Here is a 27,735-nt window from a genome sequence, read left to right on the forward strand (position 1 = left end):
GAAGTTTTGTGGTTGTGTTGTGAGGGAATTAGCTCTTGCAATCCTTGAATATGCAAACAAGAAATTAAGTTACATTTAGATTGCATTGATGAAACAATTTTTTTTGAATAAGTTTTCAAATTGTAGTATTTACTTCAAAATGGATAGTGGAGAGYTTTCAGAGAGCTGCTCCAAAAATACTTGTGCATTTAGAAAATATACTGGAAAGCTTAGAAGACAGTAGTTTTGTTGATTAAGGAGGTCTACAATACCTACAAACTGGGGCTGAATATGTGGTGGAAGGAGGCCTCTACAGCAGACGGACACTAAACTGCTGCATTTTCAAGCCACTGGATTTTACAAACCAGAAATCAAGCATACTTCTGGCAGACAGGCATTTGAGGACTTGTTAAAGGTTGCAGGATTCATCAGTTATAAGATTAAGTTCTATATGGATTTTTTTTCAACTTAAAGATGCTGTAATAATTTAAAAAATAAGTTCTGTGCTTTATGTTGCAATCATTTGATGGACATTTTTGTCTAGTGATAGGCAGGAGAAGATCAGACCGAACTGTAGAACAATTCAGGTCAGAAAGGACCTCAAAAAGTCTATATTTCAATCTCCTGCTCAGGTTGGGTCAGCTATGAGATCAGGATATTCAGGGCTTTATCGAGTTAGCCCTTGGAAATCTCCTCTGACAAGGACTGCACAGCCTCTTGGGGCAGGCGGTCCATTCCAAAGTCTGTCTTCGTGCTGGAAAATGTTGTTTCTTGTATTCACTTGAAATACCTCCTCCACTTATGTGTGATGTCTCTCATCCTTTGCCATACACCTTTGTAAAGGTCTGGCTCCATCTTCTCAACCTCCTTAGAGATACTGGAAAGCTATTACTAAGTCCTCACTAAGCTTTCTCTTCTTCAGGCTGAACAACTCCAGCTCACTCAGCCTGTTTTACAGGGCATGTGTAAAAGCCCTCTGATCATCTTGATGATGCTCAGGTTGTTCCAGCTTATCAAAGCTTTCTTGAATTAGGGAGAGGGTGGCAGGAATCAACACAATACTCTAGGTCCTAGCAAGCCCTTACCACTTCCTGCATTCATGTAAATATAGCCCAGGATGCTGTTGGCCTCTGCTGCTGCCACTGCACGCTGCTGGCTTATGCTTGACTTGCTGCCTGTGTGTACCTACAGGTCTTTTTCAGCAGAACTGCTCTCCAGCTAGGCAGTATCGTTGCAAGGGTTCTACTTTCCCAGGTGCAGGCTTTATTTGTCCTTGCTGAATTTCATGAAGTTCCTGTCAGCCCATTCCTCCAAAATGTCTAAGAAGTGATAATTTCTCTGAAAACATGTGGAGCTATGATTTTTTCCAAAACAAAACCAATGAAAAGTTATGCTATGTTCCATAGAAAAAATACCTGGTGGATAGATATCAAAAGTGGAAAGCCTCTTGCCCTGTTCTCTTGAGCCTGGAAAATTTGTGGCCATTTGTGGCTTCTGATCTTTCGGGGTCATTATCATTAAACATCAGAGAAGAATGTACCACGTGGAGTCATGGTTGCATGTAAGCCCCACGTAACTTGTATACATTATTTGTAGTAATTAGAATAATGCTAGTCTAGAGGAGACTCTTAAAATGTGTATAGCATTTTAGAATGTGTGATAAAATTTTAACTCAAAGGGATTTGGATGAACCTCATTACAATACCCTTCTGGGCATTCCCTATCATCTGGGTAATGTGTCTTGATAATGTGTATTCTGTGATACAGTTTCTTTGTCAGACTCAAGGTTTTGTGGCAAACAGTAGAGGAAGTCTTGTATACTACTGGTTGTATACTGTTGGCCAACTACAAGTAAAATCGCTTGGTAGATGAATGTGGTGCTTACACAGCTAGCTTTTAAATTTGTCATCAGTTTGAGGAACACTGAGGTTGTGTGTGAGCAAGACCTTGGAAGAGTGTGTCTATCACATTTTTATCTCAACTAGCAATTTCCAGAACTTCTGGTCACTCTTGAGTTTGTCCACTTTGGAAGTGTATTGAACTGTTGTTCCAGAAACATGTAATTAGTGGTACATTGAATTTTTCTTAAAGGCATAACCTTAGGCAGACTATAGAAATGAATGTTGTATCAAGCTTTGTACCATACTGAAAATAAAGAAACTGATTGTGCTTACAGCATTGAGTGGAAAGCACGTCCTGCAGTTGACAAACTTCTGTGTGGACCCCTTCACAGATTCATCCCTTACTTCGTGGCCTCTGTGCAGACTTGGCCACAAATCTGTTTCATACTCACCAGCACAGTTAGTTCTTGAATTAAAGCTCTTACAGAAATGCCATAGAAAAGAACTAAGTTTAAGAAACCTGTATTTCATAAATGTTATGACCATTAGAGGTGTTATAACACCACAGCAGACAAGAATCAATCAAAGTGTGAACCTTTTGTGTAAAATCTACTGAGAAAAGCTAGCCCACTGGACTTAGAAGGCTATGGAGAAAATTGCACAAAGTAAAGTGTCCAATAGTGTGAGCAGGGACTGATTCTCTTGACTTCACATGAGAACGTGAATAGAAAATTGAATTTCTGCAAATTATATCACACTGTTAGACGTGTCTGTAACGTTTAATAATATATCACATTTGCATTTAAAAAGTTTTGTTAGTACTTGGTAGGTTTTTGATAGTTTGAAAGGTCTKTCTTTGGCTTGACCAATGGTTATCACTTACTAGGAGTACAGTTTTCTGCTTGCTTCCATTATCTGAGCACGTCAGTTACATTCAGCCTATAAGGAGAATGTCATGGTTACAGAATTATGGAATAGTGGGAATACTGTTGTGCAATCCAGAGTACTTGCAAATAGTAATCAGATGTCTTTAGGCTTACTTAGTGTTTTATTTATATATTCTAGCAAAACTGACATCCAAGTATGCATTAGTTWCTAAACAGCTCTGCATAGTTGCAGCAGTAGAACATATGAGATATTTTCAAGTGTTTAGTGACAAGAAAATGTCTAAGCAAAAAACAGCTTTTTGTTCAGATCCACAGCAAATACTGTGACTTACAGAGGAGGCAGTGTGACAGATAACAGTGACAAACCTAATGAGATCATCAAATTACTTGTTCAGCCTTTTTGGAATGGATTGTGTTCATTCCCATCCACCTGTCTAGCATCAGGTGGATGATGAATTATGCACTTTATCAGTGAAAAATAAACTGTTGGCCAGCTATAAAATTTTGTCCATATTAGGATTTGAACCATCTTAGCTATAGAGGTGTAGCTGGGGCAGGGAGGAGGGGAAACTGGTTGGGTTTTAAACCACTTTTATTTTTAAAAGTTAACCACTGTGCATAGACAGTGTGATGGAAATTTCTAAGAAGCAAAGTTTCCTCATTCCTGCAATGGCTTTATTCTGTACACAAGTGTGAAAAGGCTCAGCTTTGAAACTCAAAGCATAATACGTTAAAGACAACTTAGGTGTCTGTATCTTTCAGGAGGAATACTTACATCTTTCAGCTGAATGTTCAAAATTTTTAATTTGTGGAAAAAACAGCCTTGAACTTGCTGAGGCTTTCCTTTAGGTTCTTAGGTAAATGTGTCCTAGCTTACAAAGCTTCATGCATTTAATTGTTACCAATATAAGACTTAAAAAGCAATTGGCATTAGCACTATGCCATTTTGTTACTTCAAAAATGAATCTGTTTGCTTTTCAAGAGTTTGTGATATGAATCTTTCGTGTGCATCAACAGAATGAAAAACAACTTAATTTCAATTTTAGTTTTTTTGACTCCTTGCTCTTACCAATTTATTATTTTAAATTATTCAAATGGTTTTTGTAATAGAAGTGAATTTTTAGTGTTAAGAGAACATCAGCGTATATATACAGCCAGAAGTTTTACATTAAGAAATATGCTTAAATTCTGTGCTATAATAGCAAAATGAAAATAGGAAATTGGAGAAATGCGGAGATGAGTGGCAGTGTTCACTTGCTGTGTTATATTTTGTGTATTTTTTAGTGTAAGCTTAAAAATTAAAATAATAGGCTGTATTTGGTAAGCATGAAAGGTATCAAATACAGCCTTTATAAAACATGTAGTGAAACTTCATAGAGACTTGTCACTTTGTGCAGCTTTCAGGAAACAGTCACATATTTCACTTCAAAGCATGTGGATTTGGAGTGCTTTTAAGAATTTCCTAGCCTACAAGAAAATTGTGATTGTAATTTTTTTTAATAAGGAGTAAATTTTTAAATGAAAATATTTTTTAATAAAAAGGATAATCTTGGTGTTTTCTACCATGAAGATTATAACGAACTATGGATGAGTTTGTCAAAAGTAAATAAACTGTAAATAAACAGAGAAACATGTTAGTATTTTTTTACTCAATTTTTTCAGATGAAAAATAAACTTGCATCTAAATTAGTTGAGAATTTTAACTTTGATCTTATTAACAATACACAGTTTCATTTCAGATGTAACTTGGAGGCATTTCTGCTGGTTTATAAGCTGCCTAAGCAGTGCAGAAGGGGATATTACTGTGTTTGTGGTAGTTCAAATTTTTGCTCTGAAGGTATCCTCTGGCTTCTTACATCTGCATTCCCACTGTCTTGTCGTACTCTTTTCTCTCCCCTCCCCCAGCATGGTTTTGGATAAGTATTTAAGTTTGCTACTGAAAATAAGACTCAGACCTTGTAGATCAATGTGAATAGATAATATCTTTTTATTTCTCTTGTGTTCATAGAAGAAGTGGAGGAAGAGAGAAAGGAAAATGACAAGGAGGAGAAAGAAAGAGAAGAGACTCAAAAAGAAGAGGAGAAACACACAGAGAGAAGTATGTAAAGTTTTAACTACTGTGTTTCAGTGATGGCAAGTATTAGAATCACAGAATGTTTCAGGTAGGAAGGGACATCTGGGGATTGGGTAGTCTGCCCCCTCCAGTCCCAGCTCAAAGCAGAGTCAGCTGACACAGGTTGCTCAGGACTGAGTCCAGTTCAGTTCTGAGTGTGTCCGAGGATGGACACTCCATAACCTCTCTCAACAACATGTTCAAGTGTTTGACCACCCTCATGATTTAAAAAAAAAAAATACATATTTTTCTCCTGAACCTTCTCTTGTCCAAGCTGAATGATCTCAGCTTTCAGCCTTGTATGACAGATGCTCCAGTTTGTTAAACGTCTTTGTGGCACTCCACTGCACTTGCTGAAGCATCACATATTTATTGTACTGGGGAGCCCAGAAATGGACACAGCAATCTAATGAGAAAGATTTCTTTCCTTGACCTGCTTGCTGTGCTCTTGCTAGTGCAGCCAGGGGTGCTATCGAGTTCCTTTGCTGCAAGAACACATTGTTGACTCATGGTCAGTTTCATGTGTGCCGGGACTCCCAGGGCCTTTTCTTTCAAGCTGCTTTCCAGCTGGTAAGTCTCCATCCTTTAGCGGTACATGAGGTTATTCCTTCCCAGGTGCAAGACTTTGTCTTTCCCTTTGTTGAACTACATGAGGTTATTCTCTGCCCATTTCTTTAGCCTGTCAAAGTCCCTCCGAATGGCAGCATCTGGTATATCAACCACTTTTGCTAGTTTTGTATCATCYGCAGATTTCTGAGAGTACGCTCTCTTCCATCATCCACGTTAATGATGATATTAAAGTATTGGGCCCAGTATCCACCTCTGGAGTACAGCACTAGTGACTGGCCTCCAAATGGTCTCTGTGCCACTGACTGCAATCCATTGGGACAGTTTTCAGTCTATCTCGCTGTGTATTTATCTAGACAGTACATCATCCATTTGTCTGTGAGGATATTATAGAAGACAGTACCAAGGCCTTACCAAAGTCAAGATAAGTATGTCCCTGCTGTGACCTTTACATTTCCAGCGAATTCTTTCTTGTTTGTAAGAATCGGATCTAGTAGAGCATCTCCTCTCACTGTTTCCTCAGTCATCTGTTTTAGGAAGTAACTATCAGTGCCCTCCAGAAGTGTCCTGGATTGCTTGTGCCATGTTGTGTTGTCCATCCAGCACATACCACGGTGCTCAAAGTTCCCTTTAAGGACCAGGGCTGGTGAACTTGAGGCTTCTTTCAGTCTGCTTCTTGCCAGTCAGGTAGTCTGTAGCAGACAGCCACCATAAAGTCATCCATATTGGTCTGCCCTGTGATCCTAATCCATCAGCTCTTCATCCATCTCACAGAATCACAGAATGGTTGAGGTTGGAAGGRACCTCTGGAGATCATCTACTCCAAYCTCCCTGCTCGAGCAGGGTCACCTAGAGTGTGTTAGACAGGGTTGCATCCAGGCGGGCCTTGAAGATCTCCAGAGAAGGAGACTCCACAACCTCTCGGGGCAGCCTGTTCCAGTGCTCTGTCACTCGCACAGGAAAGAAATTCCYCCTCACATTCAGTTGGAAGTTCCTGTGTTTCAGTTTGTGTCCATTGTCTSTTGTCCTGTCACATGGGACAACTGAAAAGAGTTTGTCCCCGTCCTTTTGACACCCTCCCTTCAGGTACTTATACACATTGAGAAGATCTCCCCTCAGTCTTCTCCTCCCCAGGCTAAACARGCCCAGCTCTCRCAGCCATTCCTCATAGGSCAGGTGCTCCAGCCCTCTGATCATCTYTGTAGCCCTACGCTGGACTCTCTCCAGTAGCTCCATGTCTCCCTTGTAGTGGGGAGCCCAGAACTGGACACAGCACTCGAGATGAGGCCTCMCCRGGGCTGAGKAGAGGGGGCAGGATCACTTCCCTCGACCTGCTGGCAACACTCTGCCTAATGCACCYCAGGAGACTATTGGCCTTCCTGGCCACAAGGGCACATTGCTGGCTCATGGTCAACTTGTCGTCCACCAGCACTCCCAGGTCTTTCTCTGCAGAGCTGCTCTCCAGAAGGTCAGCCCACAGCCTGTACTGGTACATGGGGTTATTCCTCCCTAGGAGCAGGACCCTGCACTTGCCCTTGTTGAACCTCATGAGGTTGCTCTCTGCCCACCTCTCCAGCCTGTCCAGGTCTCTCTGAAGGRCAGCACAGCCCTCAGGTGTGTCAGCCACTCCTCCCAGCTTGATATCATCAGCACACTTGCTGAGGAGGCACTCGGTGCCTTCATCCAGGTCATTGATTAATAAGTTGAACAAAGGCAAGCTCTCAAGGCAAAGGTCCATGCATTTCTGCTGCTCTGTCCCATAAAGGGCAACTCCCCCTCCTCACTTTCCTGGCCTGTCTTCCCTGAAGAGCCTGTATTCATCCATCTATATCCATCTTTTCCTAAAGCAGCTGTCTAGGAGTTGCCTTCATTAGTCCTGGAATAGTGTTCTTACTGCTCAGATTTTTTTTAAAATTTCTACCAGTTTTTCTGATGGATAGAACAAAGGTGTAGCTCTCTTATTTATTCATTTTCCACTATTAACTGTCACTCTAGAGAAGACTGAAAATTCTTAAAGATTCTTTCACTTTTTCTCCCTCCCCAACAAATATTCAATATTCTGCAAGTGATGTAGATTCTTATATCCCTATAAAACTCTTAAATTTGGGGACTGAAGCTTTCATAAATTTTGGTAAATATCCTAGTTGTTATGCAGATTTTTAAAATTACCTCTAGTAGTACAACTCTTTAAGAATAATTTCTGCACAGTTTTGCTTATTTAATAAAGTTAGAAGTAAAACTCACAGAGTGCATGTAATAAAACTGAAAGAAATCACTGTTGTGTTTCAGTCTCCACTGAATCTTACTTGTGCTTCTAGTTTTATCTTTCTGAACCAGGCAGCAAGGCTCAGGTTTTTTGAGGGGGATGGAGGGAATGTTATGGTCTTTTGTATTTTGATGGCCTCTAGTCATTCCAGGTGAAGTGTCAAGGAGAAAGCGTTCTAAATCTGAAGATATGGACAGCGTACATTCTAAACGCCGTCGGTACGTGGGAGAAGACTATGAAGCAGAACTCCAAGTAAAAATTACAGCCAGAAGAGATGTTGACCAAAAATTACAAAAGGTAGAGTGGTGATGCAGGATGAAGATAGCAAAAACAACTTCGTCCCTTCTCTTACCATCTCTAAATTAGTTATCTTTTCTCGTGCCCTCTCTGCCCCCCACTTACAAACAGACAAAAATCCCCACTGTGATGCAATTCAAACTCAGATAATAATACTGATTTGACATAAAGATCTACTTTTAAGAAGGGACCAAACATCATTTGGAAACTGAGCTACAGTAATTCTATTTGAAATGTACTAAGCATGTTTAAACTCTTGAGTTTTCATTTTGAATATAGATGGAGACCAAGAGAATGTGAGCTAAGGGGCCATTTCACTGTGGTAAAGGTTTAAATGTGGCATATTTTATTTGTATACTCAGCTTTAAGGAAAGTCAGTCTTCAAACAAGAATGTAATTGACGTGGTATTTTGCATGTTTTTATAAAGCTGTTACCTACCTAATTGCATCAGCTGCAAATGAGGAAASCCATGCTCTTGAAAAAAGTTACATGTTTATTCCATTAGTTATTTAGTAGTGCATGTTGTAACTCCATCAATATAGGAGTCAGAAAARTTGAACCATATTTATTATTTATTTGTGTTTCCTAAGAAAATGTGTGTGTTCTTTGACAATCTTGATTTAGGAGGAAAAAAATGTAAATACTAAAAATAATAAACTTTGCACATATCCAAGACATTTCTTTCTGTTTTAGTTTCTGCAAAAAAGGCAACACGGCATTTATGTTTAGGGGAAAATCTGTATCAACAAGAAAAGTTTTGTTAAAAATCCTTAATTTCCATTCTCTGACTATCACTGACCCTTTCCCTCTTGTAAAAAGGAAAAAATTAATTTGTGTAAACAAAACAGTTCATGTAAATGCTTTCTGTTAAGATTCTTTGCGTTTGTAATAATGTTTTGTATTTTAATCATACGGCAATGAAATGAATTACTAGCAAGAGAGGGAGATTTTGTTTGCCAAAATTCAGAATGCAGAAACTTGTAGTTGTGCAACCATATGCTTTTTGGTGACTACAAATATATTTGATTGTCAGGGCCTAACTGTTGTCATAGTATTGTTTGTGGCACAGTTCTTCTCAAGAGTTTAGAATATTCTTAACAGATGGCCTTTTAAGTGAGGGAATTGTGTTATTTTTTTGTTAAATATTTTTGCAGGTTATCCAGAGACTGTTGGAAGAAAAACTTGCTGCTTTGCAGTGTGCCGTATTTGACAAGACTCTGGCAGACTTGAAAACACGAATAGAGAAAGTAGAATGTAACAAGAGGCATAAAACTGTGCTTACTGAACTACAGGTAAGCATTCACGTGTTGCATTGCATGGCAGAGTCTTACTCAAAAACAGAATCCTCAATATAGTCGTAAGTCTCCTGTAGCTGTTATTAAGGAAACCATTTTGATTCCCCAAGGGAAATAATAATAATAATGATGTTGCTTTTGAATTTTACAATTCTATCTCTCTGAAAAAAGCAAGCAACTAATTATTCATCAAAAAAAAAAAAAAAAAACAACAAAAAACAAAGCAAATCCTCCTCCTGGCATGCCAATTCTTTTCTAGTAAATCATTTTCTGACTCTTCTTTGCCGTTCAGATCTTCTTCAGATAAATGTAGTGTATGAAAATACCTCTTTATTCTGTGGGGCCAGAAATGTAATTTAAAAAAAAAAAGTGTTGAAGGGAATGGAACAGTAGGACCAAACTTTGTAGAGTTTTCAAACAAATAAATGTCACTTGATAATCATCCACATTATCCCGTCTGGTAACTAAATCATTGTGCTCCAATAAGGAAGCAAATGGCTTGCATTAAAAGCAGCGGGCTGCTCTGCATCCTTTTACAGAATGGAGACGATGTGCTTAGTGTTGAGATGAGGCACATCACAAAAATCAAAGAATATTGAATTGAAAAGACAAAGTTAAACTTGTGTGWTAACAAATTGAAATATTAAGGCCATTTGACTTTAATGTAAGAAAAATGTGGAGTTTGCTGCACCCATTATTCCTAGATATCTCCTGTTTAATTTTTTTTGACAGGAATTTTATGCTGATTTACTGCGAAGTGGTAGTTAAGRTATTTTCAGTATACTTGTTTCAGTTTCTTCAGACATCAACTGTGGTGTCAAATTAAAAGCTTCATGTAAGACTCTGAATATTCTGATGTTAATATACTTGCAACTTAAGCTCACTTGGTTTTATTATGCATGGTACTCCGAAAGGCCTCTGAGTTGTACAGCATAGCCAAAATGGAATTATTACAGTGGTACGTGTAATTAAAGGCAGACTACAATTGTAGCCTGTCACATTGTTTTGTAAAAATGTGAAAGAGGGGATATTTCTAACCAGACTGGCTTCTCTTAAGTCAGAGGTTACAAAATCATATGTATGTGAAACTCCTTGATTTTAAAAAGCATTCAGTCTTTTAGTATTTATTCAATGATTATGCAGCAGTTAATTTAAAAAAAAAAAAAACAACTTTTTTTGTTACCTGCTTAGAACAAGCAACATAGGTTCTGCCTCCAGAATAAGTCACTTGTCTAGAGGGGCAAATTAAAATCATCTAATGGTTAGGTAATTGCAGAAGGAATAGGTATCAATTAGTATAGTCACAGTCAGAAGAAGTAAAAGGACTAATACAAATGAACATGACACCTGAGCATCAAATAAAGTAGAACAGGCTGACAATGACGTGTATGCAATATGTAATGTATCAGTGAGAGAGAAATAAAATTGATGAAGGAAGAAGAGGTGATATGAGGAGCAAAAGGGGTGCTTTTTTCTGTATGGATGCCTCATCAGACATTAAAATGCTAAAATGCTTTCTGGGTAAGAAGTTGCATTAATTCATGCCAAATGGGTTATGTTTATGTAATTGTGAATAGGACAAAAATGATTTAGGATGTCTCTAAGTTACGATTGTGATGTTTTGCAGCAGCAGGAAGATCACGTGTATACAGTCACGCTATTTTCCATGGAAAGAATATTCTCTCCTCCTACAACAGTACTCTTTTACTTGATGTCCTAACTATTTATCTTTTAGTTTGCATAATATATTTAATGGTTCTTGGGGAGGGTATTTTTATTTGTTTTATTTCTTCTCATTTAGGCTAAAATTGCTAGATTGACAAAGCGGTTTGGAGCAGCCAGGGAGGACTTGAAGAAAAGACAGGAAGTAAGAAATGGACTTACTTGTTTTTTTCTGAACTAGCCTATACTATAAACTGAATTTATTTTGTGTAATGTCARGTCAACTTTATAAGATTTCAGTGGGATTTCGTCCCATTTTATACAGAAGTTTTATATGCATAAAAATAGTGACCTGGTTATTAATAGTTTTCACAAAGAAAATAGATTTGGCTTGTTGGTTAAAAGGCAGAATGTTGAAGAATATGATCTTTACTTTAACATTTATTATGTAATTCTGATTTGCACAGAAGTTTCTTTAAACGTTATTGGTATGAAAGTGCCTTAAATTGTATGTACATAAATTTAATATACTGCAGCATGAATAGATTGCAGAGTAAATAGGAAGGCATTCCTGTACACTCATTTTTGTGATGGGGGTGGAGATCAGAAAGGACACAAACAGAAGTATTTTTCTATGTCTAGAATAAATATTTTGATTGAATTACTGTGAAGAAGTGGAAGCTAAAAGTCCATGAAAGTTCAGGAGGAAATTTTGATTCTCTTGCTATAAAAACCTGAAGGTGAGATATTCATAAAAATGGAGGAGCTGGGAGGGGAGGTGCGGGCAAGCAGACAGGACTGAGTAGGCTTTCAGGGTTTGTGAAACATATCAAATTGTTCTCCACTTTTGGCTACAGAAAATGTATACCTTACACAAAAATGAATGAACATGAAGTAAAATTGAAATGTAAGTTTGCAACTTGACTTTGGGGGGGCGGATTGTTTGTTTTTCTTTTTTGTAGAATTCATCAAACCCACCTTTGTCTCCAGGGAAAGCAGGGAGTGACACTGCAAACACAAATAATCTGACATACCGGTAAGGGAAACATGTCATTGATCCCGTGTTCAAGCTTATAACAGATCTGTGGTACATAATCTTTCTTTTTAAATTTATTTTATGAAAGGGCTCTTCCTTTTTCTGTCCTTGTTCATCTGTAAAATTCCATCTTCTTTTACATCATTACAGGAGTCATGTGTGAGCGATATTGAATGCATTGGTAAACTAAGATGAGTTATTTCAGTAGCTAGAGGTAGTTGATGAAAACGGAAGGGTAACTCTGAAAAGAAATATGGATGGGAAAATTCTCATAGCGAAAGACAAACCTGGTGCAAACACTTGAAGACTTAAAAATAAATAATACACTATTGCAGTTAGGGAATATCCTAAATAAATCTGCGAAGAGGGAAAAAAACAAATGGATTTTTGAAAATCAAGCTCAAACAGCTGTAAAATGATGCATTTTTGTTGTTGTTGTTTCTACCATCATACTGTTGATCATTATACCCCAGTGTGGTTCATTGAGAGATGCTAACTGGAACTTCATTCCATAGAAATGCAGGCACAGTGAGACAGATGCTGGAGTCCAAGAGGAGTGTAAGCGAGAGCACACCAGCAACTTTTCAAGCCCCTGTGAATGCAGGTAAGAAACTTCTTGTGGACTTTATGAACACACTTCTTACTTAATGGAAAGCAATAAATTTAACTGAACAGAACAAAACTTTGTTTCTTACGACTATCTCCTTCTCACATATCCCTGGCCATCAAAAATCAGTACTCTTAGCTTCCTGCCATGTCCCAGTTTACATTCATGTAGTGTGCTCACCAGTCAAGGGAATGCATATGTTGATTTAGCCAACCAGAATGCGTACAAAAAAATTAGCTAAGATGCTGCAGCAGACCACTTGCTGGAAAAGTCAGTAGAAACTGTTGTATCTCAACTGCCAAGAAGTGGAACATGTGGCTTGCAGGCCATTTATTGTACTGGAACATTATAGGATGCTAATACCATTCTCTTAAGTAATGGCTATAAAAGTTGAGTGTGGAAACTGATGCAAATTATAAGCCTCATTTCTTAAGGTAATCAGGTTGAAAAATAGATCTCTTGTATTAAAATTTTATAGTGAAAGTAGAATCAAAAGCACTTTTACTGTTACATTTATATAGTCACACTATCCTTCGTTTTAAAAATATTGTTTACCTAATACTGAATGCTGAATCTTTTTCACATAGCCATCTCATAATAGGAATATATGACTGCATGTAGTATACTATGTCCCTGAAGTTTAGAGTTCTGAATATTTTTTCGTTCTTTCGCATGGCTTCTCTGATAAATCAACCCTTGATTTCAGTAGAACCTTCTGGATACAAGGTCCTGTCTATGCAAACAAAGTTAGTCATAACTGACTTAGTTTTATTTTCTCTTGTTTTCTGAAGAACTGACTGTTCTGTCATCTYTGTAATGAGTGTTTAAAAATGCTATATTTATGTGTTTTCATCAGCTAAACTATAGAGCTTTCTCATGAATGTGAACTCAGATTTTTGTCATAGTTCATTGTATTTCTTATTTTCTTATTTTTCTGCCCTTTGTATATAGTTCTTTCAAACAGAAGGAACTTTAATTAGGCCATCAAATATTGCTGTAAAACAACCAAAGTGTTATCTGCTAGTCTTCCTTTAAAAAGGTTAATAAAGGTGACATATTTTTCCACTTGTTGTGTTGATGAAAACTTACCACTTAGTGCTTTAATTTTTTTTCCTTCTTTTTGGTAGTGCCAACTTCCAGTCTTGCTGCTCCTCAGACAGTTGTCAGTGGACATCCTAAGCCTCAGACACCGGTGACCTCCAGCTCTTTGACAACAACAGTTCTTCCTACAGCTAACACAGCTACCGTTGTTGGCACTAGCCAGGTGCCCAGTGGCAGCACTCAGCCAATGTCCGTCTCACTGCAGTCTTTGCCAGTAATTTTGCATGTACCTGTTGCAGTGTCATCCCAGCCTCAGCTCCTGCAAGGCCACACAGGGACTTTGGTCACTAACCAGCAGTCAGGCAATGTTGAATTTATATCTGTACAGAGCCCATCCACTGTTGGTAGCCTTACCAAAACTCCTGTGTCTTTGGCATCAAATAACCCAACTAAACCAAATAACAGCCCGTCTGTGCCCAGTCCTGGTATTCAGAGGAACTCTCCAGCCAGTGCTGGGACAATAGGAACAACATTGGCAGTACAGGCTGTTTCAACTGCACATCCTGTTGCGCAGGCCACAAGGACTTCTTTGCCGACAATGGGTACTTCAGGACTTTATAATCCTACCAGCAGTCGAGCTCCCATACAGATGAAGATTCCCCTCTCTGCATTTAGTAGTACAGCTCCTGTTGAACCACCCACTGTTACAGCACCCAGAGTTGGTAAGTTATACTTGAATATTGACACTGGTAAAGGAAGAGAAAACAATTGTGTAAGGGAAGCATGAAGCTCCACTCCTGCAGAAATTTTGTTTCCAAAAAGCTCTCTTTGTTTTAATTTAGAATTGACATTAAATTATTGCTAGCATCAAATCAGAAGCTCCAATTCTGCTATTAGTAATTTGGCATTTATTTTTAACACAGCCTCCCAAAATAATGTGTTTTCTAAGCAAAGATGCATTGAAAAGAAAGCACATTCAGTAGTTTTTACAACATCTGAAAGTAAACAAAATGAGGAAATAATTTAAAAAATAAATAAATAAATTAGTTCCATAGTGATACATCTATTGTACTTAAAGTGTAGGGCCTTTGAGAACAATGAATGTTTAAATAAGATATCTGGGTTAATTAGATAACTAGTTTTAAGTATGATATCTAGATTAACTTCTATCTTTGGCCATGTCATAGAGCTTCTCTTCAATTCTCCTTTTATGTACCTTGATTTTTATTTTATTATTTTTTTTAATACGGTCCCAAGATTTCAGTGAGTTGRCATCCTAGCAAGAGTTTCTTATTATTGGCACAATACAGTGTTAAAATTGACTCAAACAGCGTTTGACATCAGATGCAGTTTTATTTCACTTTTCTATCTTAAGTTACCTGTGTAAAAATACATTATTGTCCATCAAAGTGACTGTCATACACTTTGCATTTACTTTAGCTTTACAGCTAAAACTAATCTTTATTTACTGTGATATAAAAAGGATTGTGATAATCAGGGACAGTGAGCAAAAGAACAGTCTGGGTGCCCAGAAAGTGGTTTGTTTTTTCACAATTTGCTTAACTTTGGTGTATGCACTTGCATTTTTCTGATCAGAACTGAAACACTATGTGGGCCAGTGCTTTTGCAGATAAGGTCTGATTAAAATGGAAAGGAATAGGAAAGGAGAAATTTGGTTCTAAATGTTTGCATCAAGTATTCCAAGTACTTTCACTTAGGCTGCTAGTGTTGACGTATGTTCAGTTGAGCTAACGAATGTACTACTTCCATGCACAGCTTGAAGTTTTGCAGTCAGTTTAAGTATCCTTTATTCAGTCAGTTTTCATATAAAACTGTTGAATAACTACTTTTAAAGTCTTGTTAGTTTAGTTACAGAGGGAGGAGAGGTTTTGTCTTAAGATAGCGAGGGAACTGTTGATTAAACTTCGCTTTTTTTTTTTTTAAATAACTGATGCTTCTCCTGAAAAATGGTAACAATCAAGTTTGAATTCTTATATTGAAATTCAGGACTGAAATTTTGAATGTGCAATATATGGAATGTTTAGTATCAAACGGTTTTGAAATGTTTCCTCCAAATTCATATACTAGATAACAGTATTTAGCACTGATTAGATAATTGCAAATGAACAATTTCTTGACTCCTCAGAAAACCAGACAAGCAGGCCACCAACAGATACTTCGGCAAACAAGCGAACTGCTGAGGGAACAACACAGGTAGGTTGTTGACTATGTTCCTGTATAAAATTCTAAAGTTACAATCCACAGGAGAGCAGTCCTCTACCTCTATTGCTCATAATGAATGAATTTTAGTTTCTTTTTTGTGCCATCCTTTCTAGTTTCTTTCCATTTGATATTTTTCTTCTTTTTCTGATCCAGAGTATTACTGGGAGCATGAACTTCTGGTAGTCTTTTCAGAAGTTCTCCAATGGGGTTTGTGTAAATAGATAAGTTAGTAACTTAGGTGAACACTGAAAATGTCAGATACAACAGAGCAAACGCACAGAAGAAAACAGCCCAGTTTTTTATTTAAAGAGTCCAAACTGAAAGCTACAAATGTAACGTAAATTATTACAACTATCTCATTTCCACACTATTCCAGAAGCTGTTTAGAATTGAACTTCTGATGTTTCATTATCATATGTCATTGCGGGGGGTAGAAGGAAGAAGAAAAACACTTCTTTCAGGAATAAATACTTGATAATCAAGGAGCATTTGCCGTCCTCAAGAGTAATAAAGTTCAAAAAAATTCAAAGTATAAATGTAGAAATTAAGCTATTTAAAATTATTTGTAATTAGTTGTCTTTCTGCATACAGATGTTTCACAAAGCACTTCATATACTACTGTTAACTGGAAATCATTTTACTGAGGGGAATAAACTAAACTTCCTCTAGCCAAAATTTCTATGTTTAGTGATGTTTCAAGATAAAATTAAATCTGAATTGTATCTCAAGAAGAAAATATACTGGGCAATATTTTGTTTTTCATCTGTTATAGACCTGGTATTAACAGATCTACAGCTGTGCCTCACTCTACCTTTTTAAAACGATATTTCATAAAAAATGATTGTTTGAAACTTAATTTTTGTAGATACCTGTGGATTATAGCTATTAAAAATAGTTGATATGTAGGAACTACAGTACTGACAAATAGCTGACAAATGTATGGTAATGTAAAATACGTATTTAAAGAACTTTCTTATTTGATAGAGCCTGAAACCCGGAAAAGATTTTGCGAAAATGGATTGTGAGTGCGATAGTGGTATTTAGCAATAGACGGTGAGCAAGGAGGAGGGAAATGAAGGACATACGATTCTTTCCGGTTTTCAGTCCTCTGTTACCGTGTATATTTCTAGGTTTGTTTTCAGTCAAATCAGTTAAAGCATGTGTAATGCCATGGTTAATGAAGAAGGATCTGATGCATTTTAATTGGCTAGTGAAGTATGAATTGACATGACATATCATTTGAAAAATCCAGTTAATGCCACCTGCTTTTTGTTATGTAAAATCCAAAATACTATGTATTACTCCACACTTCACAGCTTTCAGAACAAAAAGTAGTTCGCTGTGTGCCGTATACCTGTGGCATATTTGATGGTACAACTTTGATCAATTGTTTCGAAAAGCAGTTGAAACAGGAAGAGACTTCATCAGAAAAAAAAGAAGCGGTAGAAGCACCACAGAYGAATTTTAACTTCCCTGAGGATGTCCTCTTTGGCTTGGAGGAAGAGGAAGAGGATGCTAAGAGCATCAAAAACACCCACAAGCAGACTGGCTGGGCAGCTAACCTATTAAAGCAGTGGCTGGCCAAAAATGGCAAGGATCCTAGCTTTGAATCGGTCCCAGTAAGTGAACTCAATGACATTTTGAGAGAGTTTTATTACACAATAAGGAATCATGATGGAAATACCTACAGTGTGGCAAGCTACAAGTCAATGCGTGCTGGCTTAAACCGGCATCTCAAAATGCCACCTTATAATCGTCAGATTTGCTTAATGAAGGACAAAGAGTTTGCTAGTGCAAACATGGTGTTTGTAAGTGTGCTGAAGATGCTGCGCATGCAGGGAAAGGATGAGACTCACCACCATCCTCCTATAGCTGCTGAGGACTTGCATAAGATTAAACAATCTGGTGTGCTGGGATTGCACAGTCCCCTGGCACTCGTCAACAAGGTGTGGTTTGATTTGCAGTTGCATTTTGCCAAACGAGGGAGGGAAATCTTAAGAGATCTGGCTCCAGATGCTTTTATTGTTGAGAAGGACAAGAACGGGCGTCGATATGCTATGTTTAGGTATCCTGGCAAAGGAAAAAATGGTGAAGATCCTCATAAAATGGGTAAAATGTATGATATGCCAGGGGACCCAAACTGTCCTGTTTTCTCCTTGGAGCTTTATTTGTCTAAGTTACCTCCGGAGCCCCCTGCCTTTTACCTACATCCTTTAAAGCTAACATCAGAGCAAATGCAAGAACAGTCTGTCTGGTACAAAAGAGAGCCAATGGGTGTGAACTACTTAGGTACAATGATGCCCAGGATAAGTGTGGCAGCCAGGCTCTCTCAGCGATATACTAATCATTCTCTTCGAACTACTACCATCCAGCTACTGTGTGAAGCAGGACTGGGGCCTAGAGAAATAATGGCAGTGACAGGCCATCGCTCTGAGTCTGCTATTAGACACTACTGGGGAGCTGCAGAAGTTCGCTACAGGGCTTGGTCAGATGTAATGGACAATAACGCCCCCAATTATCTATATAGCAAGATTCCAAATGAAGTGATAACAAGATCGTTATCTGGTGCCTCTGCTTCTTCTATAAATCACGTTGTTTTAGAACAAAACAAAATTGTATTTCCTAAGAAATCTGTTGTGCCATCTGGCAGTAATTCTGTGACTTTAGTCCCTGGGGGACATACAGCTCTGAATTCTAAAAGTCACATCCTGTTGAACCATGCTGCTTCCAAGATGCTTCTCCCAAAGAACATAGCCAGTGTGAATCTAACTGCCAGTCCCCTTCAAGGCTGTTGTAATGAACCTGTCTTTATAAAGCCTGTGATAAAACAAGAACCGATGACTTGATGCTTCTGTAATGGAAGCATCATTTCAAATGAATTACTAAAGTAGAAAATTCATCAAATCTCTTTCACTTGGTCCATTAAGGAAATTTCTTACTGCATGGTTCAGCAAGAAATATCCTGTTTGCACTCTTGAAGTGAGCTATGAAACAGAAATTTAAACAGAGCAGGGCTTGGAGTTTGTGTGACTTCCTGTGGCAGCTATATGACTTTCTATGGCAGCTGGCACTCTTAAGTGGCTGAACAAAGCTATTTTAAAAAATGAAGAGGGATATTGATTTCTACTTAGCTGGAGAGCTATGCTTTCTTCACTAAGAGCAGGCTTTTATGTTTTGTGAAGATGTACTTATCATACCATTTGTGCCTGTTGGCACTAATGTAGCATTTTACAAATCAAATACTTGATTACTGAAGATAACAGAAAGTACAAGCTGAATGAAGTAGACATAAATATGCTATAACTGTATGTATGCATGAAAACGCCTAGAATTATTTGACCACTATCACCCTCTCTGTTCAAATTTATATCAAACCTACCAGAGGACTGTGCTTGTTTTAGTTTCTTCTGAATTGGCTTTCCTTTGTGGTTACAGATTTATATTTTAGCTTTTTCCTTTTCCTCTTCATATTTCTGGCTAAAATTTTGATCATTCTGGTCTCCAAAAGCACTGTTTGGTATAAATGATACTAAAGTTGATATCTTTTCCATTATGTCTGAAATGGGGAAAACTGTTCTCAAAAGGATTGAGAACAAGTTTGTTGCTTAAATGTCAAATAATTGAAGTACTGTTTCTACATGTGCTTATCTTGAGAGAGTTTTTTATATATATCCTCTCACCTACCCCTTCCTTCCATTGCATTTCATACTGTATCAATATAGTATAACAGTCTATCAGAATTCTTTTACAAGAAGCACTCCCTGTTCTTCCCCACCAAACTGTCCAAAAATGGATTTTAGTTTTAATTTCTTTAGAGTAGTTCATCTGTCGCTCACTGTGGTAAACCGATCATTACACTTTTCATAGGAGACTCTTACAGGTTAGAAATCTTGTCTCAGGACAGTGAATGTGAATTTTGTCAGAGAAATGAAATTGTTATTAAAAAGGCTCTTTTCTGATGAAGAGAAATAAGAAATTGGGAGTACTAGTTATAATTCACTTTTAATGAGCCATACTTGAAACTCTGACTCAACTCACGGTTGGTCTCTGCTATTCTATGCCATGAGTTTTCATCAGAGCTTCTGACAAATCACAAAACCTTAAATGTAGGTAAAAATGAAAAGCTAGTCATCAGATCACAAAATATGGCGGTTCCACCTTGGAAGAAGAAATAGCATAGCATTTAAAACAGCTTTCCATTATCTTAACTGAGTAAAATAAGAATAACTGTACTTTCGAAGTGTCTGTAGAAATTTTTTGTAAGTAGATTTATGTATACACACACAAGCACATGTTAATTGTCACATTAAGGACTTAACTGTAGAGATCTAGTTCACTAGAGAAGTATTCACATGGCTCTGTAGTTTACAAAATAGAAAAAAAAATCCAGCTGAAAAAATAAATTTACCATTTTAAACTCTTAATTCTGTGGAGGACTACCTTTCCCAGAAAGGCTTTCAAATACTGAATGAATTTTATTGTAGTCTGAACAGAGGACTTGATGCCTGAATTTGGGTTTTTTTAATCGTGACTGATAATTACCTTTATGACTTTGGGTGATGTATTTTTAATTACATTACAAACCATCTCAGTTTTCCAAAGTGTAAAATTAGTGTAGAGTGTTCCATTTTCTGATGGATCATCTTAAAGATTAAAAGATGTTGAAAGGTCTATCTTAACACATTGTATTTACGGTTACTTTTGTTTGCTGTTTTTTTAATGATCGAGATAGTTGATCAGGCATAGTTGTTAATATAAAAATTACTTCTGCTGCACAATGCTACATTTGCTTAGTTGCAGCATGAATTTGTAGTATAACTATCAAAAGGAAAGTATGGATCCAGATTTGTCGTTTTATCAAAGATGGAGCAAATAAAACAGCAGTGGTGGAAAAAAAATGAATCCTTTCTCATGCCTAGGAAGAGGAAAAATTGAAAAAAATGAAGGGCAAGCTAAGTTCTCAAAATACAGAAGAATTGCAATAACTTATTCTAGGGTCTTTTGGAGTAGCATAGGTTTCTAAATTCAAGGGATTTACAGAGCACAATTCAGCCAGACTGGCAAATCTAATTCCTGTTTGAAGAGATCTAGGTTTAAACTTTCACCAAGATGGATGTGTATTTTCTCAATTAAAAAAAAAAAAAAAAAAAAAAAAAAAAAAAAAAAAAAGAGTTCCTCTTTTCTGTCTCGGGTAGTTCCTTGTTAAGATATACTGAAGTTGAATATTTATCTTGCAGAGCAAGAGAAATATCTTGCCAGGAAATAAATTATTACTTTCTGTCATCTTTTGCTGCATACTGTGCACACTGACCCTGCGGCCTGCTCTGGTCTTAACTAGATTTGTGTAAAGACATAGGCATACTACTAGTAGTTTCATTTCTTAACACAAATCTAGTTGGTGATTTAAATTGGAAAAAATTAAAAATATTTTTAAAAAAATGAGCAGAAACCACAAAACACCTCTTGTGGCAAGTCTGGACATGTCTCTGATYCCTTTGAATTACCTTTTGGCTTCTAATTTGACTTCCATTTTGTTAGCTCATAATTAGATTTTTCTTGGCTTCTAATTTGCCAAATTAAATAATTTCATTCTCATTAACCATGCAAAGTCCTCTTACTACCTTCAGTTTGAACCTAATATTTGGAAGCTGTTAACTGCAGCGAATCAAGGTTTTTATTTTTGTATGGGAAGAGGAATTTTTTTGAAAAGGAGAAAAACAGTATTTCTGGTTTGGGCTAGAAGTAGCCTTGCCTTGAAGAAGCTGGAGTCATTATTACATGTTAGTGGAAAGCTTAATGGAAAACTTAATAGAGCATACTTCTAGATCCTTCCTCTGGTGGCCCCCTCCCACGCCCAGTGTGTTAGATGGATCCTCTCTACACGTTTCCTTTCTAGAAAAGCTGAGGTAGGCAGGCAGACAATAACTGCTTTGCTGCTTTTGTAAAGTCAACTGTGGTCACATCTACAGTAATCTGAGGGGGAGGGTGTTGCTGTTTTGTATCTTTCTTCTTTTTTTCCCTCCTTACTCCAAGACAAAATTTTGACTCAATCCTGTGCATTACGGTACAGATTACGTAGTATGAATATCATGAAATCTATCAAAATTGATGTGAATTGGACTCCTCAGTGGCAGTATCAGCAGAGAACCTCAAGCAGCATGACGACTGGGTGTTTGTTTGCTTTTTGCTTTCTTCCCGTTACATTTCACTTACAGGTAAAGCACACTGACCCAATAGTTTATGTACAATCTATTTGTTACGATTTAGAATGTACTTTGGCTCTAAACTTGTCAGTGCTGCCATGTTAACCGACCTTTAAAACTAAATTTAAAAAAATCTGAATATAACAAATACACTTTGGAAGAAATTGTTATCTATTACTCCTGAATTTTCTAATTAAATGCTTTTCTAAGTAGTGTGAAGGTTTGTTTTCAGTTGCAAATAAACAGTGAGGTGAGTGCTTAATCAGGTCAACTAACCTCCATTTTTAAACAATGGCCACCATTTTACTGGTTAAATCCCATTTCCTGTATTAGAGTTGGCTCTGAAAAGGAGTTCTGAAAACGGTGGATAACAACCTTCCATAAGACAGCCACGTATATAATTGTGCATCTGTTTTTCATAATGAAGTTTCTGTCCTAGTGCCATGAATCCAAAACTAGTGTGTTTTGTGGTTTTGTCTGGTAAGTTTGGAAATCTGTGCTGATACTTCAAGGAACATCCTTAATAACTGCTCGTTTTTATGAAGTTAGCACAGGAGCTTACGGTATGTTCAATTTTTTTATTCTGTAATTGCTATGTAATTCATCCCCAATGAATTACAGTGGACAAYCTAGAAGATAAACCTTCTTCATTATATGTACTTTCTGTGGCCACTTTAGGATTTTAGCTGTGTAGAACAACAAATTTTTGAAAAGATACTTGAAGAAACTTCTGTAGCCTTGTTCTGTTTTAATCTGATACATCTCATCAGTTATCCTGAATCATGTAGCTTCTCAATAGGTGCCTAACGTTTAGGTTAGTATAGTCAGAGCTCTCAGTAAGCAGCTTGGATCATCATTCTGCTGTAGAGCTGCTGCTGTCTTTTCCAGCCTTCCCCACTTCTTACTCCAAAAGCAAGCTGTGCCCAAGGAGATGTGGGAAGGGGAGCATCTTGCTGTGTTTTTGTCTCTTAACTTAAACTTTCTCACATTTATACAGAAATTTTAAAGGGTTGCTGTTCAGTCAGTGTTGTTTTCCCAGTGGCCATCCCAGTGCCTCAAGTCCTAGAACTGTATTTCTGAAGACATGACAAGCACTTTTAGTATATTACAGTACATATTACTGTTACAGAGGTAAAGGCATTTTTAATTATATTACAAATCTTTATAATGATTTTTAGGTATTTTATTATGAACCCCACTTACAGATAAAGGATTTATATATATTATATATAATATATAAAAACAGATCTAGGCCTATTGAGAGAATTTATGAAACCTTTTTATTATATTATGACATAAAATAACAGTGAACAAACTTAATGGGATTGGATGTGTTAAAAATGGCTGGTAAAGAATAAATCAGTTCAAGATTAAGTATGATATATTTATTAAACCATCCAGTCAGATGAATAGTCTCATCTCCTTCCCTGTTCCCCACTTCAGATGCACCTTATCCTCTTCAAGGAGCAAATCTTTTTTCCAATCTAAATTTTGTCTGTGCATTTATCTTTTCAGCTAACACTAGTTTATAAATAAATAAATAAATAGGACTACACAACAACAAAAAACCACTAGTGCCATACCTGTTTCCCGTTGTTTCTGTCATACCTTGATCTGTTTGATTATTGACTGCAGTTTAATCTAAGCCGTACGGTGACTATTCTAAATTTCTTTCCTAAAATGGTAATAAAATATAACTTATACCTTTATTTGCAATGTGTAACAAACTTTGTGAATGTAGCATCTGTTGGGAAACAATGTGAGCAAAATGCCAGCTTAAGGTTTATAAGCAGCTATTAATTCTATATTGTTGAAGTATTATTGGTGAAAATATTTTCTTGCATTTCATGGTTTTGTCATTGAAAATAAACATGCATCATTATATATGTAAATGAGATRCTTGGTTTCTGTCTCTGACCTTGGGGTTATGTTCGTGCTGCTAAAATGCAACTAGGTCTAATCAGTAAGGTGGAACCTCTTCCTGAGACTAATTCTAAATCAAAGATTTTGGCAGGAGGACAGTTTAAAATTCGTAAGAGAATGATTTAACTTTAATTCTATTCCTTATGAGTAACTTATGTGAAACCTAAGCAATCTGCAGTTACTGAGAACAGTTTTCAATAATAAGTAAATAAACTCATGTTTTACAGGCGCTAGTTTGTCTATTTGGGCCAAAAAAAAATATTAAAACGATGTAACTGATGATGTCATTACACCAAACACAGATAATAGCTATAAAAAGCTGCATTAAATTAATCTGAAATGTGCTACAAATAGCTGCATTAAATTAATCTGAAATGTGCTACAAATAAAATACATTTACTGATTAATCTCTCATCATCCAAAATGGCCTTCCCATATGATACTGTTGGGGACTGTCAGTGGGCTTTGGAGAAACAAGGTAGATGTTTCACCTTGTAACAGTAAGAACCAGTAGAGAGATGTGTGTACCTGCGTGTATGTGTGTTATTATATACCCTTTTAACTGTATGATGAAGGAAAATCAAAATCAGAACTATAGAGAAATACTTGAAGTATTGTCAAGTATATTTTCCTTATCTTCCTTTAAGATTTTGAACTGGAATTATGATTGGTTGTCCAAGTGCTCTTTTTAGGCTCTACCAATCTTTGAGATAGGCTCCTTGAATTAAGTTTTTAATTAACTAGTAGACAGCTAACGTCTGCTCTTTGCAACAAAGAACTCATAGGATATATGATCGGGTATATAATAAATGAGGTTTAGTAAGACTGGTTACTTGCCCCTTTTTTTGTTGTTTTTTTGTTTTGTTTTGTTTTTCCTTCCTTGCTTGCATTGTTCTGTAGAAAGTGTTGCAGAGTGCAGAATAAGTTTCAGGGGGGTGTAGCAATCTTGCCATAAATGTAATACATAAAATATCTGCTGAGAGTATTTGAGTATTACATGAGTATGCAACCACACACTATCAAAATAAATACTGCAGCCCTGTTAAACTCTGTCTGAAGTATAAACTCAGTAAAATGCTAGCTGTGCTGCATTATGATCATTTTCATCTTTATCTTCGTAAGAGATGACATATACATTTGGTACCTGGTCAAATAAATTTTCATGACAGCTTTGCAAGGCTGAAATAATTACATCAATTTTGTGAGAGTTACTGCATTGAAATTAATAACTGTTAAGGAATGATAAGCCTGACATTGAAGCAGTCAGTGGCTGAAGTATACTGGAAAATGAAAAAAAAAAAAAAAAAAAAAAGTCTAAAGTTACTTAAACTGTGCTTGAAATCTGTAGTTTTCAGTATGAATGACCAAAAACATAATGCAAGGCCATATAATTATTGAAACACGGGCACACACACACATGCGCGCCCGCCCCTCCACCCCCCCCCCCATTCCCAGAACATGTTTTTAACATCACTCCCCATAATTTAAGATTGATTTTTTGCTATTATATAACGCCTTGGTGCGTCATGCATGATTGTGGTGGTGTGATGCTTCATGAATTTGTCTGTTTTCAAAAACTCTGATTTCTTTTTATTTTAGAAACTGTTACGATAATCATAATAATAGTGTTCGCACCATGTCAGTGTGTCACAAGTGATCTTCAGGATGTGGGTATTTACTATCCTGGGATTAATTTTGATTTTACACTGAGGTGTGGTTGGTTGGTAGGGCTTTTTTTTCTGCTCCCCCTCCACTTTTACTTAAAGTTCATTTATGAAAAGCAGGTGGCATTACATTAATAGTATTGTTATTTCTATGTGATGAACTGAACCATGGCGTTATATAATACCAAAATAGTTTGTAAAAATCATATTTAAATAGATAATTGCATATTGATAACTTTCTTTCAAAATATCAAAATTTACTTTTTTTAATGTGGTAAACTCATGTGCATGTAGATATGTGTTATATATTATGTGAAATCATCTGTTCAACTTGAATTTCAGGGATTTCTTTACCAGTTTTTTTTTGTAATTTACTGTTGTTATATATGTTGTGATGCTCCTAGTCACTTACTTCTGTGTTAAATTTTTTTTCACAATTGTAGTTATAATGAAAATACCCTCTTCTTTTCTCAGCATCATCTCTGTTACACCTATCTTGATCTTTAAAATTCAGTCTTACTTTCTTCTTGGAATTGGATTTTTTTTTTTTTTTATTTACAAATGATGCATCAACCTCACTTGCAGCAACATTGATCTGAAACAGTTGCTGGGTGGCAAAGTTGAGGTATTCTTTCTTCCTCTACAGTTTATTTTACAAATAGTATAAAATGGTCTCTTATGTGGAAAAAATGTGTTTCGAAATAAAACATTAACCTGTCTCAATGTCCCAGATTCCCTGAGGCAAATGAAGAAACTGCTTCAGAATCGTTAACAACACTAGTGACAACCGTTTGTTATACTGTGAGGCAAATTCCATTCTGATTTTTCACATACTAATTTACTATTAACTAATGTGTATTTCCTGATGTTAAAATAAATGACATAAGGGACATTGTTGACACTCTTTTACGTATTTATTTATATATGCGTGTGTGTATGTGTATATATACACACACAGACTCTATATGATAGAGTGTTTACATTGATTTTACTGCAGATCTTAATTGTGACTTCAGAGCTACTCCCAAACTGGCAAAACTTATATTAGTTTAAGATTTAGGCGGTGCTGTTCCCTGTACGTAGGCGTTTTTAACAAGTTCCAGGAATTTTGGGGTCCTATAAGAGCTTTTTGCTATGACACATTTTCGTTAGTTTCTGAAATGTTCATGTGACATTCTGAATCAATGTCACTGAATAGTTTCATCCTTTCACAAGGAAAATCGGATTGTTTCTGCTTTTTTTCTTCATGCTTCTCCCTATAAGGGTGTCTCATTTGTCAGTACACCTCTTTTTCAGTACTATTTTTTTTCTTTTTTTCTTTAAACTTCTTGATAGAAAGACTTACGTGGTTAGAATTGGAAGAAAACAGATAATATATTGTTATAGTATGCACATTAAAAAACGTATGAGATTTGAGTATAGGTCAGTTCTACCAATCCTTTGTTCTTAACTCTAAATTGAAGTGTAATTACTGTAATATGGTAGATATTTTCTGTAATAAAATAAATCTGTTTCTAATATTTTCATGGTGAGAAATTTCCAGGAAATGTTACTCATTTTTAAGTACTACAGATAGCTTTTTGGCAAAAGTTTTGCAAGTAGAATGCTTAAAGTGCCAATTTCTAATAAAAATTCAAGAAAAATWGAAATATACAAACTTGAATTGTTGCATTTTGTATATGATTAAATTCTGTGATTTGATCTTCCTTATGCACCAGAAAGTGCTAGTGATTAGATGGTGTTTAGAGGTGCTTATGGCTTAACCTTCTACAAGAGTTGCTAGCTTTCACTAAAATATCTGAAAGGGATGAGGATTACTCTTGTTTTTGCCCCTGTTCTCAGTTTTTTTCGGTTGCTGCATTTCTAAGTTTTGTGTGAAAGAGCTGCTTGGCACTAAAATACTTCTTTTGCACCCCTGTCAAGTTAGATAACTTGCCTGGGGCTTCTGTCATGCAAACTTGAGTGCAGGGAGAGTTACAAAATATGCTGTTACAATGTTGTAAGTGGTGACTTTATCAACCAAAAAAGCTGGGGGGGTGAGGAGGGGACCATGAATTTGACTAGATTTTCTTCAATTAAAGAACTCTCCATTTTTCAAAATAGATCAGGATTGTAAATGTTAGATTCCTT

The 27,735-nt window shown here is 36.6% G+C and overlaps 1 protein-coding gene across 14 annotated transcripts in view; it reads left to right on the plus strand.

The window, feature by feature from the left end:
• Window positions 1-27,735, plus strand: part of ATF7IP (activating transcription factor 7 interacting protein) — a 114,433-nt gene that overhangs the window by 62,607 nt on the left and 24,091 nt on the right. For 6 of the 14 annotated variants that reach the window (XM_085308784.1, XM_085308785.1, XM_085308786.1 and 3 more), the window contains exons 3-11: window positions 4,716-4,805; window positions 7,796-7,950; window positions 9,106-9,243; window positions 11,048-11,113; window positions 11,871-11,944; window positions 12,460-12,548; window positions 13,679-14,314; window positions 15,739-15,806; window positions 17,219-24,548. In XM_085308784.1, coding sequence (XP_085164910.1) covers window positions 4,716-4,805; window positions 7,796-7,950; window positions 9,106-9,243; window positions 11,048-11,113; window positions 11,871-11,944; window positions 12,460-12,548; window positions 13,679-14,314; window positions 15,739-15,806; window positions 17,219-18,661 — 2,759 coding nt within the window. In that variant the 3' untranslated portion in view covers window positions 18,662-24,548. Of the gene's footprint in view, window positions 1-4,715; window positions 4,806-7,795; window positions 7,951-9,105; window positions 9,244-11,047; window positions 11,114-11,870; window positions 11,945-12,459; window positions 12,549-13,678; window positions 14,315-15,738; window positions 15,807-17,218; window positions 24,549-27,735 lie in introns of those variants that run through there. The other 8 variants (XM_085308788.1, XM_085308789.1, XM_085308793.1 and 5 more) reach the window with 4 other exon arrangements.

The sequence above is a fragment of the Rhea americana genome, unplaced genomic scaffold (genome assembly GCF_003343005.1).
Source record: "Rhea americana isolate MKP2758 unplaced genomic scaffold, rheAme1 scaffold_281, whole genome shotgun sequence".
Taxonomy (NCBI): Eukaryota; Metazoa; Chordata; class Aves; order Rheiformes; family Rheidae; genus Rhea; species Rhea americana.